Consider the following 22587-nt stretch of genomic DNA (forward strand, 5'->3'; position numbering starts at 1 on the left):
AGACTCCTGGGAAGCATTAGGATAAATGTATATGGGGATATGGAACAGTCACTTATTTCCTATGTCTTAATGCCCATTTCATTTTATATATTAATATGAAAAAGGAGCATAAAATTTCATGATTGCTTTCACTTACAAATGCTGTTCCTATTACAAAAATCTTAATAGACATGGAATCAACAAAATTTTTTTTTTGTCAAATTGTCATTTTGTTTTTTATAAGTTGTCTTCAAAGTAACTATTTTTAGCAGACAAGAAAATGGAAACTTTTTTCTTGAGGACTTGGGCAATAATTTAGATGAGTAGAGACTCATCTTTTTCTGTTTTCTTTCACACAGATGACAACATAGCAAATCAACCATTTTGTGTGGCTTGTGAGAGAAGAAAACTTTGTAAGTAGAAGCTAATTTATTTAATGAAATATGCAGATTCAAAAGAGTCAAAAGAAAATAGGACTGGGGAATCAAGTAGGATTCTTTACAATCTGAGCCACCAGGGAAGCCCTCTGAGACATACCCAAAGGCAAAAACGGGAGTGACTGTTCAGTGTGTTGATCTATGGGAACTGAAGGGCCCTTAGAATGTGTCCACTGTGCTGAGGGTGACTGTGTGCTCTGAGGCATCCCAGATGAAAGACAATTGGAAGACAGCTAAAGAATATTACTGTGGAAAATGAAAAGTAGGATCTCTCTTTTCTGTCTTCCTCCTGTGCTCCTTGAGCAATATTTAATTACCTCTGCTTATTTTAAAGACCAGGAGATTAGGTTTCTACCACTGCTCATCTCTTGAAACCAACCCTGGTATCTTTTTGCACATTCATTACCCAAGGTCAGGTCCTTCATGCTTTCTCCTTGGGTTATCAAAACAGCTTTCTAATAATTTCTTGTTAATTTCATCAGCCTATAATTGTCTGGTGAATTGTCTTGCAAATGCAGCTTCCATAAACTCTTGATCATTCTACTAGACCAGCTCCAGATTTCCACTGACTAGCAAATTAGGCCTGAACGAGTCAGACTGGCAGTGAGTCCTCTGCTATGAGGCCCTATCTTTGTACCTAATATCTGACCATACTTTACAGATATTCTAACTTCCACTGTTTTGGATTGTTTTGTAAATATAATTTCTTGTATTCAAATCTTTTCATATTATATGCTATTGATATTCTGCCTCCATCATTGCTCTTGGAAATGTGTGTTTTGCCAAGGTCCATCACCCTCTCAAAAGCCTTTCATTATTATTATTTTTTTTCTCTTTTTTTTTCATTTATTTTTATTAGTTGGAGGCTAATTACTTTACAATATTGTAGTGGGTTTTGTCATACATTGACATGAATCAGCCATGGATTTACATGTATTCCCCATCCCGATCCCCCTTCCCACCTCCCTCTCCACCCGATCCCTCTGGGTCTTCCCAGTGCACCAGGCCCAAGCACCTATCTCATGCATCCAACCTGGGCTGGTGATCTGTTTCACCATAGATAATATACGTTTCGATGCTGTTCTCTCGAAACATCCCACCCTCGCCTTCTCCCATAGAGTCCAAAAGTCTGTTCTGTACATCTGTGTCTCTTTTTCTGTTTTGCATATAAGGTTATCATTACCATCTTTATAAATTCCATATATATGTGTTAGTATACTGTAATGGTCTTTATCTTTCTGGCTTACTTCATTCTGTATAATGGGCTGCAGTTTCATCCATCTCATTAGAACTGATTCAACTGAATATAATCATCATGTCTCACATGATGCAGAAACCAATACTCGAGAAACCAAGTGCCATACTCGGAGAGTTGGAGAACTCATGTTTATTATGCCAGTGGCCCAGAGGAGTTAACGCTCCAGGCTCTGAGCCCCAACAAAGGGGTTACAGAATTTTTATACATGGACAGGCCTAATTAAGTTGATTTGCAGGCTTGCGGGGGCTGGGCAATTGCAAAGAACAGGACAAGGGTGAGTGAGATAAGCTTCAGTTCCTAGTATTGTGAGTCCCCACTTTCTGAGATGGAGGTGATCCAGACTTTGAAAGGAGCAAGCTGAGTTACAGAGGCAGAAGGAGCAGGAAGTCATATAAAATTTTAACTTTTCCTCTTCTTCCCCTGACTTGATGCTTCTATCACTCACTGCACAAAGCATCATCTCATGTTTTGGTAGGACATTCAGAGCTCCCGTCGCTTAGGGGGCTATATTGAGCTATTACCATTTGTAACTTTATGGATTCAATTCGAGAGGTTATGAACTGGGTAATAGCATTGAGAATACAAGGGCCAAACAAGAGCACCACAGACAGTATGAAGAGAGGACCTGTTAAAGCGAGAAGACATGATGCCCCGCTCCAGACATTGTTCCAATTACCCCAGGAATCAGCTAGCTTCTGTCTCCTCTTTATGATTTGTTCTCTTAGCTGTTGGGCCATGTCCCAGACTATTTCTGATTGGTTTACATAAAAGCATCATTCTTCATTCAAAAAGAGGAAGAGTCCTCCCTTTTCAACTGTTAGTAGGTCTGCTGCTGATGCTGTTGCTAAGTTGCTTCAGTCGTGTCTGACTCTCTGAGACCCCGTAGACAGCAGCCCACCAGGCTCCCCCGTCCCTGGGATTCTCCAGGCAAGAACACTGCAGTGGGTTGCCATTTCCTTCTCCAATGCATGAAAGTGAAAAGTGAAAGTGAAGTCTGTCAGTCCTGTCTGACTCCTAGCGACCCCATGGACTGCAGCCCACCAGGCTCCTCCATCCATGGGATTCTCCAGGCAAGAATACTGGAGTGGGGTGCCATTGCCTTCTCTGGTCATTAGGTCTAGCCCTCTCCTATTCTATAAAACCACCTCAGCCAGGGAGTCTAGTTGGTCCTGTAATGAAGAGCACAGCAATAATACCAACTAGGGATAGAGGCTAGGGTTGACAGTGAAAATCCATTGGTATTTTGTTAGCTGGATCCTCAAGCTTCTTCCATGCATTGACCGGCCAGCTGCCAGAGTGTGGCTGGAGCAAGGCTGAAGAATCCTCAAGCTTCTGCCGAGGATCAGCTTCTGATCAGAATCGTCAGATTCTGGAGTCACCAGAGCGGGGCTCAGCGTCCCTTGTGGGTGAGGGCTGTTGTCTTTGGAACCGGACCTTGAGGAGGTTTTGGGGGTCCTGAACTGCTTTCCAGGTGTCCTCATCACAGGAAGTAGCTGCCTTCTTGACTCTGGTGTGGTGGATCCACAGGATGACACCTATGACTTTAACAGCAGTAGGGGCTGCCAGGATGACCGTGTGAGGACCTGTCCAAACTGGCTGAAGTGTTTCCCCCCCCACCCCAATCTTTAACCCATACCTCATCTCCTGGATGATAGGATAAACCCAATTACCCAAAGGAATGGGTGTCCTTTCTAAGGTTTCTCGGGCAATATGGCAGAAGACTTTTACAGGGCCAGGAGGTGTCAGGACATCTCAGTTCAGCTAGTTGCGGGGGGTCTCCCTTGAGCTTTTTACCACTGGGGTGGTCTCCCATATAAGACCTCAAGAGGAGAATAGCCTGAGGACCTTGGGGTGCACTTACAAAGGGAGATGAGAGCCCACAGAATGATAAGGCAGCTTGTTCAAGCACTGTCTGGGTGTTGGCCGGGGGATATTCTTATTGTACTACTACTTGGAGAAACAAACTTAACAAGAAAGTTAAAGATATATTGCCCAAAGATTAATATATGTAGGAAAGCTGCTGAGAGGCTAGCCTGGAGAACCAGGTCCAGACACTGATTCATGAAATTAGTGTTTCTCTAGGTATGAGAAGATGCAAGAATTTGTACTCATAAAAATCTTCACCTGAAAACATCTGACAATCTGAAGGTCACATATTTGACCATGGTTTGGGGGCATTTCATGGTCGTTGTGTCCTGCAGTGCTGGGAAGGCTCATTTCCAGGTTGAACAAAGATTCTATTGACAGGCCACTCAATGTGTTGTCACTAGACCAGGCCTTGTAAGTAGCAAAAGTTTCTGGACCATACCTTTCTTACTAGCCTCTTGGTCCAGGAAAATATTTCCTCTTGTTGTTTCTTCTCATATCTAGAGTTACACTGTTACAATTATTGATATCATATGGAACTGCATATCAGCATTTTATCACAGGCTCAGTCACACATTTGGTAACGTAAGAAATAATCTTCTGAAGCAAGTTACACAGAAAGTAATATAGCTAGCAGTTATTAGTAAGGTCACAAGCAAGAATTTAAGTCAAGAACTTTCAGTGGGTATAGCATGATATACCCCAGGTCATCTGACTCAGTTAAATGATTATAGCCAAATGTTAATCTCCTGGTTGTACATCATGGAGCATCTGACCTTTATTTAAGGATTGGTTACTGATATAAGCTTTAAAAACAATCTTAGAGTGTCCTTAATTAAACCTTTTAGCAATATAACATAACAAGGAGCTATCTCAGAAGTTGAGTCTTAGTAAGCACAGACCTTAATGAACAAAACTGGAACTTAATATTCAGTGAAACATAATTTTTCTTGTTTTTTTTGAGAACTCATTGTGAGGGCATTAACACTGTAGCCAGGGAAAGCTTTAACCCATCAAATAAAAATGAGGTCTGTCAGGGAACCGGGAAAAGCCAAGTGGCCATCTTGGATTTCCCATAGCCCTGGCTCTTTGATTTTTATCTGTTGTTTATCTATTTTTAGTTTCCTGATTTAAGAGCAGACTGTTGCCATGTTTTAAGGACATCAAGATAGCAAAATCTAACCGTGAGGGTTTGTTTTTTTTGTAGAAGCAGAATGAGCCTTGTCTACATGTACCATAATCTCAAATATGTTTATTTACTTTACCAAAGTAACAAAAAGATTTTGAAAACAAATATAAATCACTTAAAGGCAAAGAAATTAATAATCTGTTATTGAAAGCTGCATTCTAAGAAAACTTTGTTCTCTAAACAGAGAGAAGACCAAATTCCAGTCTGGTACCAGCTTACTGTTAATAACAAAATTTGTTTATCTGCTTAATCTTAGAAATTAATCTTTTCCATAAATTTTGAAGAACTAGCAGTATTGTTCTAAAAGCATGAGAGTAAAACCATAGAAGACATGTTAAAATCTAATTCTGTTGCAATTGACAAAGAAACCTGGTCATAACACTTTAAGATGATAACTAGAATTATAATTGACTACATTTTATCAGGGCATATCAGATCTATATGAATTTCACATAATTTTAGGGTATCTATATTAGTAATATCAACCATACAGTATAACCTGAAAAGATTTATCACCCCTTCAACAGTACTCATGTAATTTAACATGTTCAGGGAACCCAGGTAGCTTAATAGTTCTTCGGGATGTCTCAGGGGCCCTCTGAAGTATCCCAAAGTTAGCTAGAAGTCAAGTTATTTAGGAAGTTTTGTTAATATCAAAAGGACTTATCACAGTCAGGTAGGATCCTTTAAGTCACTGTGAAATAATAGTTATTTACTTGGCCAAAGGTAACAAAAGATTTCAAAGGTAAATATAGAACAGATCAATTAAGAGGTAAAGAAACTTAAATCTATTATTAAAAGCAGTTCAACATCTGAAGAAAGTATGTCCTCTTAACAGAGAGAAAGGCTGAATTCAAGTTTTGCACCATCTTTAAACTCATTTAGGTAAACTTGATTAAATTTATTTTAAACTTAGTCCTAACCATGCACAAAACTTTTTTTCAGGGCCCACTTTCCACAAACTTTTTAATCACTTTCTGTAACAGCCACCTGTTAAGTCAGACATACTTTCTCTTCCCTTTACAAAATTTAATTTTATTTTTTATACCCTCTTTATTAAAAACATATACCCTACTTTCCTTATTATATTAGCAAACATTAATACTAGATATTTAATATTGAATATTTCCCAGTTCACATGAATTTGAAATTTACTTAGATTAATTTTTCTTATATATAGAATTGCTTGATTTGTAAGCACTTACTTTTCTTTAGGCCAATTAAATTAGAACTCATTTGCAACTTCAACAATATTATCAGAAAAAAATACACTGAAATATACATAAATTCAGACAGACAGACAGACAGACAGACAGACAGAGATCTTATAGTTTTCTGTTTGAGATTAAAATATCTCTTTGACCCTTTTTTTTTTCTTTGCTTGAAGTTCTAATTTGCTCAAGACTGAGGTCTCAGGCACAGTTCGCTGTGTATTTCAAAGACATGGAAAGTATTAACTTCAAGCTTTTTCCTAGGCAGACCTTTTAACAAGCTAGTTGTTTTTAATTGCATATGCAAAAAGAATTGGTTTTGCAGTTTCCAAAAAGAAAAATTTCTCTCACTCTGTTCAATCAGCAATCATGCACTCACAATCATTCAGAGGTTATCACAATGCCTTCCTCTCCTGAGTCCCCAGGTTTCCTTAACTGTTGCTCCCTTCCTGGGAGCTCCAAGGAGGTTGTGTCACAATGCCTCTCTTCTCCAGAGTTCCCAGTTCTCCCTATCTGATACTCCCTTCCTGGGAGCTCCAAGGAGGTGATCAGTCTCCTCTCTTACTGGTTGGGGGTCGGACCTGACTGGGACTGGCCCCGGGGCCTTACCTGATCCTGTGGCCATTCCTGGTGAGTTGGTCAGCCACTCCAAAGAGTCCAATCAGGGCTTGGCCGTCCGGAGAGTCAGAACACTGGTCTGAAAGAGAATCTGGAATACCGTCAGGTGGCGCGTCTCCTTGTTCCTCTCGGGGTTCCTTTGCTCCAGCCTGGCCAAACCACCAGTCCTATGGCTCAAGTGGCCATTGTGGTTGGAATATTGCCGAGGCCTCCAGCAATGATGCAGAAATCAGTACTCAGGAAACCAAGCACCACACTTGGAGAGTTGGAGAACTCAGGTTTATTATGCTGGTGGGCCCAGAGGAGTTAACACTCCAAGTTCTGAGCCCCAACAAGGGGGTTACAGAGCTTTTATACATGGACAGACATGATTAAGCGGGTTTGTGGGTTTGTGGAGGCTGGATGATTGCAAATAGCAGGACAAGGTGAGTGAGATAAGCTCCAGTTCCTAGTAGTGTGAGTCTCCACTTTCTGAGACCTATGTGATCCAGACTTTTCAAGGAGCAAGCTGAGGTACAGAGGAAGAAGGAGCAGGAGGTTATGTAAAATTTTAACTTTTCCTCTTCAACATGACAACAAAAATTTTCTTATGCCACATCACACTGTTAACTGTCTGTGGCAGCATTACAACATAGGTGGAGGGCTGCTAACATCCATCCACATCCCATATTAGCTCCCCATGAAGTTGCCTCAAATAAACACACAATCTAAGCAAAAATGGTTTCCTTGCTGTGCAAATGAGGTTCCAATGTAAATTCCCTTGCCATTGTAGTGCATGCATGCCGAGTCGTGTGCAACTCTGTGACCTTATGGACTGTAGCTTGCCAGACTTCTCTGACCACAGGATTTTTCAGGCAAGAATACTGGAATAGGTTGCCATTTCCTCCTGCAGGGGATCTTCCTGACCCAGGGATTGGACGTGCATCTCCTGCATCTTCTGCATTGGTAGGAGGATTCTTTACCCACTGAGCCACCTGGAAATTCCCTTAGATCTCTTCTAATCAGGTTCAAACTCCCTCTATATAGAAATTCTAGAGCCCCTAATGTATTCATTGAAGTTGTTTTGAGCAAAAGATGTTTGACATAACCCGAAGAGCAGGGACTCTGCTTTTTTGTTCATTGTCTTTCGCTACCTCCTAGAAGAGTGCCTGGCAATAGTATGTGCAAAATAAAACTTTATTGAATAAACAAGGAGGGAAAGGAGAAAAAGAGGCAAGAAAAACTCACTTTTCCAGAGGGAAGATAGAAATACAAAAAACCCAAATTATGGAAAAGAAACATATCTCTTCATCAGGAATTGGAAAAAATATAGATATTTCTGTGTTTCTCATTGTCTCTGTCACTTCCACAGTTCAGACGAATGAGGACCTTGGAGTCTAATACCTCTGGGTCTGTGAGTGAGTTCATTCTCCTGGGCTTCCCCTGCCGCAGAGACATCCAGATCTTCCTCTTTGTGCTCTTCTCCATCATCTATTTCCTGATCCTCATGGGGAACGCATCCATCATCTGTGCTGTGTGGTCAAGCCGGAAGCTCCATACACCCATGTACATCCTCCTGGCCAACTTTTCCTTCCTGGAGATCTGCTATGTCAGTTCTGATGTGCCCAAAATGTTGGCTAACATCATCTCCCAGACCAAGAGCATCTCCTATGCTGGCTGCCTGCTCCAGTTCTACTTTTTCTTCTCCATGTGTGCGGCTGAGGGTTTATTTCTGTCAGTGATGTCTTTTGATCGATTTCTTGCCGTTTGCAGACCTTTGCATTATCCTATCATTATGACCCGTCGCCTGTGTGTGTTGTTAGTGGTCTTCTGCTGGGCAGGTGGCTTTCTCTGGTTATTGACCCCTTTTATTCTAATATCTCAAGTGCCCTTCTGTGGTCCAAACACTGTTGACCATTTTCTCTGTGATCTGGCACCTTTGCTGGCACTGTCCTGTGCTCCAGTATCTGGAATTAGGCTGGTTTGTGGTATCGTGAGCTCTCTAATCATCTTCCTCACCTTACTGTACATTCTTGGCACTTACTTTTGTGTCCTTACTGTGGTGCTACAGATGTCCTCAGGCTCAGGAAGGCAGAAGGCTTTCTCCACTTGTGCCTCCCACCTTGCCGTGGTATCCCTCTTCTATGGCTCAGTCATGGTGATGTATGTTAGCCCAGGTTCTGGCGAATATCCAGGGATACAGAAATTTGTGACCTTGTTCTATGCTTTGGCAACCCCTTTCTTTAATCCCCTGATCTACAACTTCCGGAACAAAGACATGGAAGAAGCACTAAAAAAAATTTTGAGTGTTTTACTGAAGGAAATCTTTAAAGGCTCCAAAAGTCACATTTAACATAATGCATAATGCATGTTTAGGAGGATGCAAGATCATGAGCTGAATGAGATTATTTTTTTCCTTTCATTTTATTTTCATATATTGGGAAGATGACTTTGAAAAGTCCATTAGACCCATGGTTTAAGTCTTAGGAAGTTATTATTCATGGTCCAGACATGTTTGTACCTTAGGTATAGTTGTTTTGAATAATTTAATAAGATTTTCACATATTTCTCTTTGGTATACATTACATTTTGCTGACTTATCTCAACATCCTCAAATTCTGCCTTCATCAAAGCCAGTGCTCTTTTTAGAGCATAGCAAATGCTAATGTATTGCAATCATATGAATATTTAGCCAGTAATCCTTCAGATAATCAGATTACCAGATTTTTAAACAAAATCCTCAATATCAGAGAAAATTTAGCAGAATTTCTTTTGTGCATCCCATTATTCTAAGAATTCTTTTGGGCACCAACAAAGGTCCGCAGTAAGATTATGTTGTCTTGATTGACTCTCCACATTTTGCCAATACTATCACTTTAGGAGGCAGGTCCTCGTCTTCTACATGCAGATAAATGAAGATTAGATCATATTCAGTGTAAGCCAAAGAGTTGTAGACTTTGTGGGATCACTATAATCCAGCCCAAAGGTGCATTTATTTTCTTTTTTTTTTAATTTTATTTTATTTGGAGGTTAATTACTTTACAATATTGTGGTGGTTTTTGCCATACATTCACAAGAATCAGCCATGGGTGTACATGTGTTCCCCATCCTGAGCCCCCCTCCCACCTCCCTTCCCATCCCATCCCTCAGGGTCATACCAGTGCACCAGCCCTGAGCACCCTGTCCCATGCATCGAACCTGGGCTGGTGATCTATTTCACATATGATAATATGCATGTTTCAAGGCTATTCTCTCAAATCATCCCACCCTCGCCTTCTCCTACAGGGTCTAAAAGTCTGTTCTTTACATCTGTGTCTCTTTTGCTGTCTTGCATATAGGGTTATCATTACCATCTTTCTAAATTCTATATATATATATATATATATTAGAATATATATATATATATATATATTAATATACTGTATTGGTGTTTTTCTTTCTGACTTACTTCACTCTGTATAATAGGCTCCAGTTTCACCCACCTCATTAGAACTGATTCAAATGCATTCTTTTTAATAGCTGAGTAATATTCCATTGTGTATATGTACCACAACTTTCTTATCCATTTGTCTGATGGACATCTAGGTTGTTTTCATGTCCTGGCTATTATAAACAGTGCTGCAATGAACATTGGGGCACATGAGTCTCTTTCAATTCTGGTTTCCTCAGTGTGTACGCCCAGTAGTGGGATTGCTGGGTCATATGGCAGTTCTGTTTCCAGGTTTTGAAGGAATCTCCATACTGTTCTCCATAGTGGCTGTACTTGTTTGCATTCCCACCAACAGTGTAAGAGGGTTCCTTTTTCTCTGCACCCTCTCCAGCATTTATTGTTTGTAGACTTTTTGATAGCAGCCATTCTGACCTGTGTGAGATGGTACCTCATTGTGGTTTTGATTTGCATTTCTCTGATAATGAGCGATGTTGAGCATCTTTTCATGTGTTTGTTAGCCATCTATATGTCTTCTCTGGAAAAATGTCTGTTTAGTTCTTTGGCCCATTTTTTGATTGGGTCTCTTATTTTTCTGAAATTGAGCTGTGGGAGTTACTGGTATATTTTTGAGATTAATTCTTTGTCAGTTGCTTCATTTGCTATTATTTTCTCCCACTCTGAAGGCTGTTTTTTCACCTTGTTTATAGCTTCCTTTGTTGTGCAAAAGCTTTTAAGTTTCATTAGGTCCCATTTGTTTATTTTTGCTTCTATTTCCATTACTCTGGGAGGTGGGTCATAGAGGATCCTGCTGTGATTTATGTCAGAGAGTGTTTTGCCTATATTTTCCTCTAGGAGTTTTATAGTTTCTGGTCTTACATTTGGATCTTTAATCCATTTTGAGCTTATTTTTGTGTATGGTGTTAGAAAGTGTTCTAGTTTCATTCTTTAACAAGTGGTTGACCAGTTTTCCCAGCACCACTTGTTAAAGAGGTTGTCTTTTTCTCCATTGTATATTCTTGCCTCCTTTGTCAAAGATAAGGTGTCCATAGCTGTGTGGATTTATCTCTGGGCTTTCTATTTTGTTCCATTGATCTATATTTCTGTCTTTGTGGTGCACTTATTTTCATGTAGTTCTCTATAAAATTCTCTGAGTCCCTCAGAGGTAATTTCTACTCTTCTAATTTCTTGTTTTGTAAAATAGGAACTTAATTTACAATATTGCACTTCATGAGAAAACCTTAGGCTAAAATTTTGTTATGGAATAGCTTCAGCACTAACTTTGATTTCAAATTTAGTCAAACATCAGAAAACTCCTGCTGGATATTTTTGCATGAAGATGCATTTCAAATTTAGATGTCGAATCCTAAAATTTTAATCTTTTAAATTAGCTCTAGTCATACTTATTTGTCAATGGCTCCACTGAGCTATAGCTTGAACTTAAAAGTCTTGACATTTACTTTTTTGAAATTGAAGTATAATTTTGTTACAATGTTGTGCTCATTTCTGCTGTGTAGGAAAGTGCATCAGCTGTATGTATACGTATATCCCCTTCCTCTTGGATCTCACAAAATGAAATAGTATGGTATTTACCAAGAATAAGTATAGACCAGTAGAATATAAAAGACTTAAACATGTCTGATTGTCAAAGAGATTTTAATATAAAATATAAATGTTTTTCGTTTTGGTGAGAAAGTTCTGAAAAAAATCTTAACAATCAACAAGGAATCTAGTTCTAGTTTTCTGTGGGTGTTGTTTTTCAAAAGGCATCTCTAGTAAATCCATGGCTGATTCATGTCAATGTATGACAAAACACACTACAATACTGTAAAGTAATTAGTCTCCAACTAATAAAGATAAATGAAAAAAATAAAAAATAAAACTGAAAAACAAAAAAACAAAAGGCATCTCTAATTTAACCATCTTAACCCTGCTGCTGCTGCTGCTGCTGCTAAGTCACTTCAGTCATGTCCAACTCTGTGCGACCCCATAGACGGCAGCCCACCAGGCTCCACCGCCCCTGGGATTCTCCAGGCAAGAACACTGGAGTGGGTTGCCATTTCCTTCTCCAGTGCATGAAAGTGAAAAGTGAAAGTGAAGTTGCTCAGTCGTGTCTGACTCCTAGCAATCCCATGGACTGCAGCCTACCAGGCTCCTCTCTCCATGGGATTTTCCAGGCAAGAATACTGGAGTGGATTGCCATTGCCTTCTCTGATCTTAACCCTAGGAATATATAAATACAGTCAGCCCTCTGTATTTGTAGTTTCTGAATCTGTGTATTCAAGGAACTAAGGATCAAAAATACTAAAAAAAAAAAAAAAAAAAAAAAAAGCCAGAAATTTCCAAGAAGAAAAACTTGAATTTGTTGTGCACAAGCAACTATTTTCATAACATATACATTGTGTTTATAACTACTTACATAACATTTACATTGTACTAGGTATTATATGTAACCTAGAGATGGGTTAAAGTATACAGGATGTGCTTAGGTTACATGCAAATACTATGCCATTTTATATAAGGAAATTGAGCATTCTCAGGTTTTAGTATCTGCTGGGGTTCTTGATATTCTTCCTCTTTCCTGATTTTCTCGCAAATACAAATAAGAGTAAAGACATCACCTTGGGAGAGGATGAGTGAGTGGAGTACTTTGAGAATGCAGGAAAATATATCCGTGGAACATAAATAATCTTTGCTGGTATTAAGAAGAAGGTAGAATTGACAAGCTTGACAACTTATCTCAAAAAAAGAGCTAACAATTTCTGTCCACTGCACTATTTAATAAGTAGAACTCTTGCTCATGATTTTTACATTATATATCTCATATTTAAATTGCTCTTGCACACAACAGTTGGGCTTTCCTGCTGGCTTAGCTGTAAAGAATCTGCCTGCAATGCAGAAGACACAAAAAAATGCGGGTTCAATCCCTGAGTTGGGAAGTTTCCCTGAAGTAGGACATGACAACCAACTTCAGTATTCATGCTGAGAAAAGCCCATGTACAGAGAAGCCTGGCAGGTTACAGTCCATGGGGGCATAAAGACTCAGACACGACTGAAGTGAATCAGCACAGCACATACACAAAAGTTAGATTTAATTAGCAGTATCCAAATTTTCAGTGAAGGTGATTGCTTCCATGGGAAAACCTAGAATTAAAATGTAAAGATTTATGTATGTATTTATATACACCAGAGGAATCTGCTTTATTGTGTCATGACAGAATAAGACTAACCTATATAAGAATTATGTACAGTAGCCAAAATTTCTCACACTATGTCAAGACAATAACTAAAGTAGTTTCACTGACATAAAATATAGAAATATACACTTAAAAATGGATGAATAAATATCCAAGTGGAGATTTATAAGTAGACAATTTTACATGCAAGTCTATAAGTATGAGTTGAGGTTGCAAGTAGAGGTAAAAACCTAAGACGTATCAACATACGAATGACATTTTAAGCTCAGATTCTTTGAGATCTGTCTAAACCAGTGCTGAGATACAATGTGAACCACAAACAACACATATGTAGTTTTTAATAGTATAATAGCCACATAAACAAAGATTGAAAGAAATAAGTGAAATTAATTTTGATAATATATTTTAACTCAATTTATCCTGAAGAGTATCATTTAAATTTATAATCAACTTAAACATTATTAATGAAATACTAACATTCTTTTATTATACTAAGTCTTCAAAATTAGTGTGTGATTTTACAATTATTACATTCTTCATTAGGATTAGTCACAGTTCAAGTGGTCAATACCACATGTGGGTCATGGCTGTTGTACTGGACAGTGTAGGTATACATAAAGAAATCTGAGGTCTAATTAAGAAGCTCAAAAAGTTATTGAGGTTAACCATCACCCTAATTCCAAATCCAGATAAAGATGCCACTAAAAAAGAAAACTACAGGCCAATATCACTGATGAACATAGATGCAAAAATCCTTAACAAAATTCTAGCAAACAGAATCCAACAACATATTAAAAATATCATACATCATGACCAAGTGGGCTTTATCCCAGGAATGCAAGGATTCTTTAATATCTGCAAATCAATCAATGTAATACACCACATTAACAAATTGAAAGATAAAAACCATATGATTATCTCAATAGATGCAGAAAAAGCCTTTGACAAAATTCAACATCCATTTATGATTAAAACTCTCCAGAAAGCAGGAATAGAAGGAACACACCTCAACATAATAAAAACTATATATGACAAACCCACAGCAAGCATTACCCTCAATGGTGAAAAATTGAAAGCATTTCCCCGAAATCAGGAACAAGACAAGGGTGCCGACTCTCACCACTACTATTCAACATAGTTTTGGAAGTTTTGGCCACAGCAATCAGAGCAGAAAAAGAAGTAAAAGGAATCCAGATAGGAAAAGAAGAAGTGAAACTCTCTCTGTTTGCAGATGACATGATTCTCTACATAGAAAACCCTAAAGACTCTACCAGAAAATTACTAGAGCTTATCAATGAATATAGTAAAGTTGCAGTATATAAAATTAACACACAGAAGTCCCTTGCATTCCTATACACTAACAATGAGAAAACAGAAAAAGAAATTAAGGAAACAATACCATTCACCATTGCAACAAAAAGAATAAAATACTTAGGAGTATATCTACCTAAAGAAACAAAAGACCTATACATAGAAAACTATAAAACACTGATGAAAGAAATCAAAGAGGACATAAACAGATGGAGAAATATACTGTGTTCATGGATTGGAAGAATCAATATTGTCAAAATGGCTATACTACCCAAAGCAATCTATAGATTCAATGCAATCCCTATCAAGCTACCAATGGTATTTTTCACAGAACTAGAACAAATAATTTCACAATTTGTATGGAAATACAAAAAACCTAGAATAGACAAAGTAATCTTGAGAAAGAAGAATGGAACTGGAGGAATCAACCTGCCTGACTTCAGACTATACTACAAAGCCACAGTCATCAAGACGGTATGGTACTGGCACAAGGCAGAAATATAGATCAATGGAACAGAATAGAAAGCCCAGAGATAAATCCACGAACCTATGGATACCTTATCTTTGACAAAGGAGGCAAGAATATACAATGGAAAAAAGACAACCTCTTTAACAAGTGGTGCTGGGAAAACTGGTCAACCACTTGTTAAAGAATGAAACTAGAACACTTTCTAACACCATACACAAAAATAAGCTCAAAATGGATTAAAGATCCAAGTGTAAGACCAGAAACTATAAAACTCCTAGAGGAGAACATAGGCAAAACACTCTCCGACATAAATCACAGCAGGATCCTCTATGACCCACCTCCCAGAATATTGGAAATAAAAGCAAAAATAAACAAATGGGACCAAATTAAACTTAAAAGCTTTTGCACAACAAAGTAAACTGTAAGCAAGGTGAAAAGACAGCCCTCAGACTGGGAGAAAATGATAGCAAACGAAGCAACAGACAAAGGATTAATCTCAAAAATATACAAGCAATTCCTGCAGCTCAATTTCAGAAAAATAAATGACCCAATCAAAAAATGGGCCAAACAACTAAACAGACACTTCTCCAAAGAAGACATACAGATGGCTAACAAACACATGAAAAGATACTCAATATCACTCATTATCAAAGAAATGCAAATCAAAACCACAATGAGGTACCATTACACACCAGTCAGGATGGCTGCTATCCAAAAGTCTACAAGCAATAATGCTGGAGAGGGTGTGGAGAAAAGGGAACCCTCTTACACTGTTGGTGGGAATGCAAACTAGTACAGCCGCTATGGAGAACAGTGTGGAGATTTCCTAAAAACCTGGAAACAGAACTGCCATATGACCCAGCAATCCCACTCCTGGGCATACACACCGAGGAAACCAGATCTGAAAGAGACACGTGCATCCCAATGTTCATCGCAGCACTGTTTATAATAGCCAGGACATGGAAGCAACCTAGATGCCCATCAGCAGATGAATGGATGAGGAAGCTGTGGTACATATCCACCATGGAATATTACTCAGCCATTAAAAAGAATTCATTTGAATCAGTTCTAATGAGATGGATGAAACTGGAGCCCATTATACAGAGTGAAGTAAGCCAGAAAGATAAAGACCAATACAGTATACTAATGCATATATATGGAATTTAGAAAGATGGTAACGATAACCTTATATGCAAAACAGAAAAAGAGACACAGATGTACAAAACAGACTTTTGGACTCTGTGGGAGAAGGCGAGGGTGGGATGTTTCGAGAGAACAGCATTGAAACATGTATATTACCTAGGGTGAAACAGATCACCAGCCCAGGCTGGATGCATGAGAGAAGTGCTCAGGGCTGGTGCACTGGGAAGACCCAGAGGAATCGGGTGGGGAGGGAGGTGGGAGGGGGGATCGGGATGGGGAATACATGTAAATCCATGGCTGATTCATGTCAATGTATGACAAAAACCACTACAATATTGTAAAGTAATTAGCCTCCAACTAATAAAAATAAATGGGGAAAAAAAAATAAAGTGCTGAAAAAAAAAGTTGTTGAGGTTAAACAAGTAAGTGAATTGTCATTTTTCAGAATACAGTTTCTGTGCTTAGAAGGAATAATTATCCTCTTATTTCACTGGTTTTCCTATTTTAAATCCCGATTTTGGTGGAAAAAACCCCACTGAATACACTGTATTTTGGAAGTAGTTCTCTCACACATCCATGTACCACCTCCTTGGAGAAAGTCTTTCCTGAAGAACTGTATCTTCAGCTTCATTGCCCTAATTTGTTCCAAACTGACAGAAGACTCTGCAAGAGCTGGATGAGAGTTCTCTCTTAGACATTGCTTTTTAGGTGAAAATTGGAAGTGGTTGGAGAGGCAGTCATTTGTAGAGCAATACTTAGGTATAATCCAATTTATTGTTCTTGCTCTTCAGGCTATCAGTCGTGTCCGACTCTTCGCGACCCCATAGACTGCAGCACACCAGGCTTCCCTGTCCATCACCAACTCCCACAGCTTGCTCAGAGTCATGTCCATTGAGTCAGTGATGCCATCCAACCATCTCATCCTCTGTCACACCCTTTTCCTGCCTTCAATCTTTCCCAGAATCAGGGACTTTCCCGATGAGTTGGCTCTTTGCATCACGTGGCCAAATTATTGGAGTTTCAGCTTCAGCATCAGTCTTCCAATGAATATTCCAATTTATATACTCATTCAAAACCCATGTTTTATATGTAAGTGCACAGAAAAAATCTGGATGTATACCCACCAAACTGAACACATTCCTGTGGAGAGAAATAGGTGTGTAGAGGTGTGGAACTATGAGGATTTTCATTATTTTGTTTTGTTTTTTTTATGATGAAAATTGTTGACTATAAAATATATCATTTTTATAATTTTTTAAAATATAGAGAAAATGGAATATAATTCATTCCAATGTAGCTGGTTATTGAAAGTTCTATGTATCTAACATTTAGGGCAAAACCAAAGATATTTAATTTCATATATGAATATCTTTTTCAGACACCACGAAAACCTAGATGTAAGGGGAGATCTTAACTATTTAGTTAATTATGGCTCATTAACCTTCAGGCTAAAATTTTTGACTCAAGGTGAAAGAGTAAATGAAGAATCTTCCTTATCCATTCCTCACCAGTCGTAAGAAAGGCTGTGGGCAGCCTTAAATCTCACTGCAGTTAATAGAGACTTTCTCACATGATGGAAAATTTCCTCCCCTTTAGTTGAACTTCTGTCTCTCAGAACTCCAGAGTGTAGTAATAACTTATAAACTTCCGATTAAGTTCTAACAGCACTCATTGTGAGATAGACAAGCCCTCAACTACCCACAGTGAAGTTTATTTCCTCTTACTCATCCTCCTGTGACTTCCCTGCTGTTACATAGGTGGATTATTTAGCTAAGTCCTACCCTATGGAAGTTATAAAGGGAACATAACCCAGGCATATCAGAGGGGAGTCAAAATGAATGTGTTGCTATAGTTGGCATTTTTCTTTTGTTTCTGTTGCCTAGTATCTCAGTAGAGGCTAGGAGCTCTTTGTATCTTTGTATAACTGCAGTTTTCATTGATAGGTATTAGCTCTCCCAGCCTCTGTTGCAGCTATAGTAGAGAGATGTACTCTTGGTTCCACCAAGCAGGTACAACTACTCCAGATTTTGAGCCAGGATAGTGATGCAGGAAGGAGAAATGGGATGGCGGGGGATAGCAATGTTGAAATACTGGGGAAAAAAAAAAATAGCACTGAAGCGGTTAGCACACTTATTGCAGGAAAGACAAATTCCTAGTGCAGAACTGGCAGGATCTTAGAGCATTGCAGGAGGATTCTTTACCATCTGAGGCATACTCAGTATAGGCAACACTGTGACATCTTGTGGCTCATGGCAGTAGGCATGGCTGTAGATAGTGATTTTTCCTCAGACCAGTTCCACAGGATGGTTTGCACATTCATCTTTGATTCTGAGCTTCAACTCTGATTCTTTCACTGATTCTGTAACATTTCTGATATCCCATCAATAAATCTTCCCCATTGTCATGCTTAATCAGCCAAAGTCAGCTTCTGTTGTATGCAAGTAAGAAACCTGTTATAATTACATCATAGCAGATTTGCTGTAGGAAGATGCAGTCTCAGTAATCTGCAGAGAGCAAGAAGAAACTAACCTTTCTGGATTGGTTGGTTGCCTGGAATTCTCCTCTGATTTTACGGTGATCCAGCAGCCTCACTACTTAGCCTATTCTATTACAGAAAATATTCCCCAAAGACAGGATAACTTGGAAGAGGGCTTTAAAGCCCTCTTTACTTGTTGTGTGCAAGTAAGAACCCTGTTTTCTACATTAAAAACAGAAAACATGAATTGAGGTCTGGTTTGAATCGCACATTGTCAGTCAGATCATAAGCTTTTTCTTCACTATATAGTAGAAAACTTTACAAACCAACCTCTCTCCCAGAAAAAGAAATTTTGTGTTACAGTTTAAAATATGATACATACTGTTGAACACATGAAACTTCCATAATGTTATAAACCAATGTTGCCTCAACAAATTTTTTAATCAAAAAAAATAAAATATGAACATTTCAGAGTACACGCAGATGATCAGGTCAAGCCAAAACATTTATATTAAGTGCTGACTGCCTTGAAGTAGCTTCTATTTAGTTGGCAGAGTCTGTTTTCTGGTTTATCATGCCTGTTTTCTGTTAACAGTAAAAGTTCCTCTACTTAAAGCTTGGAAGGTGCAGAAACGCAGTTTGGAGTAAGGAATACTTAATGATTTGGCACATGTGAATGTGTGCTTGTCTTTGTACTCTCTTCAAAGTTGGACCAAGAATTTTCCTTAAGAAGAAACCATATAAATTCCTATTTTCATTCACAACATACTGTGTATAGCTCATCAGTGTTCGGTAGTAAGGAAAACACAAGTGAAAAACGCTACTGTTTCAGTCGCAGATATTGAGTCCTTGATCTTATAAATTAAAGTGATTGACTTTTTTCGTGAGCATAGTAAGTTGGTGCTATTTCTCATTATAGACAACCTTATAATTGGAAAAGAAAAATAGCTGATAAAGTGCATAAAACAGTATTAAGATAAAAGCCAAGATACAAGTTGGAAACATGAGCCTTAGTTTTGTACATACCAACTTGATTACATTAGTGTTAGGACTACAAAAAAAACTTTAAAACATATGAATTATATTAATACATTGGTGAATAAAAACCCTTTGCTGAAACTTTGCTGCAATAGACCTTTGGAACTGTGGTATTTTCTTTTGAGATAGGATGAGAGTTTTTTGGTGTGTGTAATGAATCATACTTTTATGAGATCAAGAAGTCAAATGCTCAGACATGTCCAGAAAACAGTTTTTTTTAAATAAGAGAAATTCTGAATTCTTGGGGGAATAACGATGTAAAAATGTATATCATTTCTCTGTATTTTTAGAAATTTCTGGTGCACAGAGGACTTTCTTCAATGCATCTTTCATATCTTTGTTCCGGAGGCTGTAGATCAGAGGATTAAAGAATGGGGTTGCCATGCAGTAAAACAGGGTCACAAATTTCTGGGTCCCAGGATGGCTCCTGGAGCCTGGACTCACATACATCACCATGACTGAGCCATAGAACAAGGAAACCACCAAGAAATGGGAGGCACATGTAGAAAAAGCCTTGTTTCTGCCTGAGCCAGCTGGGACCCGAAGTACAGCTCGCAAAACGAAGGTATAGGACCCAAGAATGTAGAGGAAGGTGATGAAAATGATAAGAGAGCTTACTGTGGCGCAAGTTAGAGTAGTTTTGGGAACGGGGGCACAGGATAGCGCCAGCAATGGTCCCAGGTCACAGAAAAAATGGTCAATGACATTAGGGCCACAGAAAGGCACCCGGGACATAAGAACTGCAGGCATCAGTATTGATAGAAAGCCACCTGCCCAGCAGAAAACCACTAATCGGGCGCAGAGTTGATAAGTCATAATGGTGGGGTAATGCAGAGGTCGACAGATGGCAAGGAACCGATCAAAGGACATCGCAGATAGAAAGTAGCCTTCAGCTGCACACATGGAGAAGAAGAAGTAGAACTGGAGCAGGCAGCCAGCATAGGAGATGCTCTTGGTCTGGGAGATGATGTTAGCCAACATTTTGGGCACATCAGAACTGACATAGCAGATCTCTAGGAAGGAGAAGTTGGCCAGGAGGATGTACATGGGTGTATGGAGCTTCCGGCTTGACCACACAGCACAGATGATGGCTGTGTTCCCAAGGAGGGTCAGCAGGTAGATGAGGGAGAACATGATGGAGAGGAGGATCTGGATCTCCCTGCGGCAGGGGAAGCCCAGGAGAATGAACTCACTCACAGACCCAGAGATATTACTGGCTTCTGAGATATGCATTCTTCTGATCTATGAAGGGAATGATCATTATATTAGCCATTTCTTTCTCTTGAAAAGTAATTTTTATATCTTCTGACTTCTGTTTACTCCTTTAATGCACTTTTGTGAAAGGGCTCCATATGGTTCTGAATTTAACTCATTTCCCAATGATCTAGCTTAGCCCAATTAGAGCAGAGTTCTGACAACCAGAGTCAATAGGTTACTATATGCTCTCACAGCCCCCACTGTAACAGTCTCCATTTTTTTCAGAGTATAAATTTCACCGACTTCATGTGACATAGAAGTCTAGATTGTTTTCTATGTTTGCATTTACCTTAATTCTTCCTTGATGTAAAGTTTCATAAGATACACCCTCATACACACATCTAATTTCTTTTCTCCTTGTTACAAAGAAAATTTTATTTAGAATTTTGGAAAATTCTAAGAAAAATCAAAGTTCAAATTAATAGGGTGACAGATGGTAACTAGACTTATTGTGGTGATCATTTTGTAGTGTATAAAAATACTGAATCATGATCCTGTACACCTAAAACTTATATAACATTGCAAGTCAATTTTACTTCAATTAAAAAAAATGGCCTGGCAATATTCACAGCAGAAAAGTGGAATTCAAGGCTTGTCTTTAACAAGACAGAGAGAATCATTTGATATGAAGAAGAGGTAAAAGATGAATGAAGAAATATTAAAGCTTGTCATGTTGTAAAAAAATAATAAATTACCATGAAGTTGAATTAGGTCAGTACAAAAAGAGTACCTTACTATGTTATCAGTTAACATTTTTTCAGGATATCCGTCCTGTTAACTGAAGCAGGGTGCTGAAGACATTGCTACAAATTCCATTTTAGACAGTACCTATTAGTTTCTTTAGAGCTGGTATTTAACTTCTACTTGCTGAGCCAACGGCTAAAATGATACCGAGAAAAAAAGGACCCTCATTGGCTTCTCTCCTTTATTAGGAAATCCTGGCTCTCAAATAGAAAAATAGCAAGAGGCAGATGGAGAAAACTTGTCTCTTAGCTCAGATGGCTGCAAAAGTATATTGTGCATGTACTACAGCTTTTCCTCCTTGACCCAAATTCCTATTTATGATAAAGAAGAGTTTTAACAAGCCTACTAACTAAAGCTGGAAATCACCATCTTTGACCTACCCTGTGTCCTAATTTTTGACACTTTTTATGAACGTGAAAGTCACTCAGTCCTGTCCAACTCTTTGTGACCCCATGGACTATACATCCATGGAATTCTCCAGGCCAGAATACTGGAACAGGTAGCCTTTCCCTTCTCCAGGGGATCTTCCCAACCCAGTGATTGAACCCACGTTTCTGGCATTGCAGACGGATTCTTTACCAGCTGAGCCACAAGGAAAGCCCAAGGATACTGGAGTGGGTAGCCTATCCCTTCCCCAGCGGATCTTCCTGACCCAGGAATTGAACTGGGGTCTCCTGCATTGCAGGCGGATTCTTTACCAACTGTGCTATCAGGGAAGCTCTCTGACTTGAACCAATTTCTGAATATTTTTTAAAAATTTGACTTCTAAGGTAGTGAGCATAACAGCAACCACTGTTATGTATGAAACATTTATTGTGACCATCACTTAACATTCATTATCTCAATAAATTCTACTCCTTCTTCTTTCCCGTTCTAGAGCCTTAAGAAAAAACACCTTCACATTTTTAAATGTAACATTGAATTTTATTGTCACTCTGAGAATGTTGATTTTAAAATCCAACTTTTTTCCCTACACAAATGTCAGCTC

At 38.7% G+C, this 22587-nt stretch overlaps 2 protein-coding genes and 1 long non-coding RNA gene across 3 annotated transcripts in view; 2 read left to right on the forward strand and 1 right to left on the reverse strand.

Annotated features, from left to right (window-relative positions):
* The first annotated feature begins 6477 nt into the window (after positions 1-6477).
* The window catches only part of LOC139035483 (uncharacterized), a 38866-nt gene continuing 22756 nt past the window's right edge, over positions 6478-22587 (forward strand). The window contains exon 1 of the long non-coding RNA XR_011488072.1: positions 6478-6570. This is a non-coding gene — a long non-coding RNA (uncharacterized lncRNA). The remainder of the gene's footprint in view (positions 6571-22587) is intronic.
* Positions 7919-8890, forward strand: LOC110133413 (olfactory receptor 11G2-like). The gene has a single exon (XM_020887304.2). The coding sequence runs from the start codon at positions 7919-7921 to the stop codon at positions 8888-8890; it is 972 nt and encodes a 323-aa protein (XP_020742963.2).
* On the reverse strand, positions 19869-20834 carry LOC110133411 (olfactory receptor 11H6-like). The gene has a single exon (XM_020887303.2). The coding sequence runs from the start codon at positions 20829-20831 to the stop codon at positions 19869-19871; it is 963 nt and encodes a 320-aa protein (XP_020742962.1). The 5' UTR covers positions 20832-20834.

This window comes from Odocoileus virginianus, chromosome 6, assembly GCF_023699985.2.
Source record: "Odocoileus virginianus isolate 20LAN1187 ecotype Illinois chromosome 6, Ovbor_1.2, whole genome shotgun sequence".
NCBI lineage: Eukaryota > Metazoa > Chordata > Mammalia > Artiodactyla > Cervidae > Odocoileus > Odocoileus virginianus.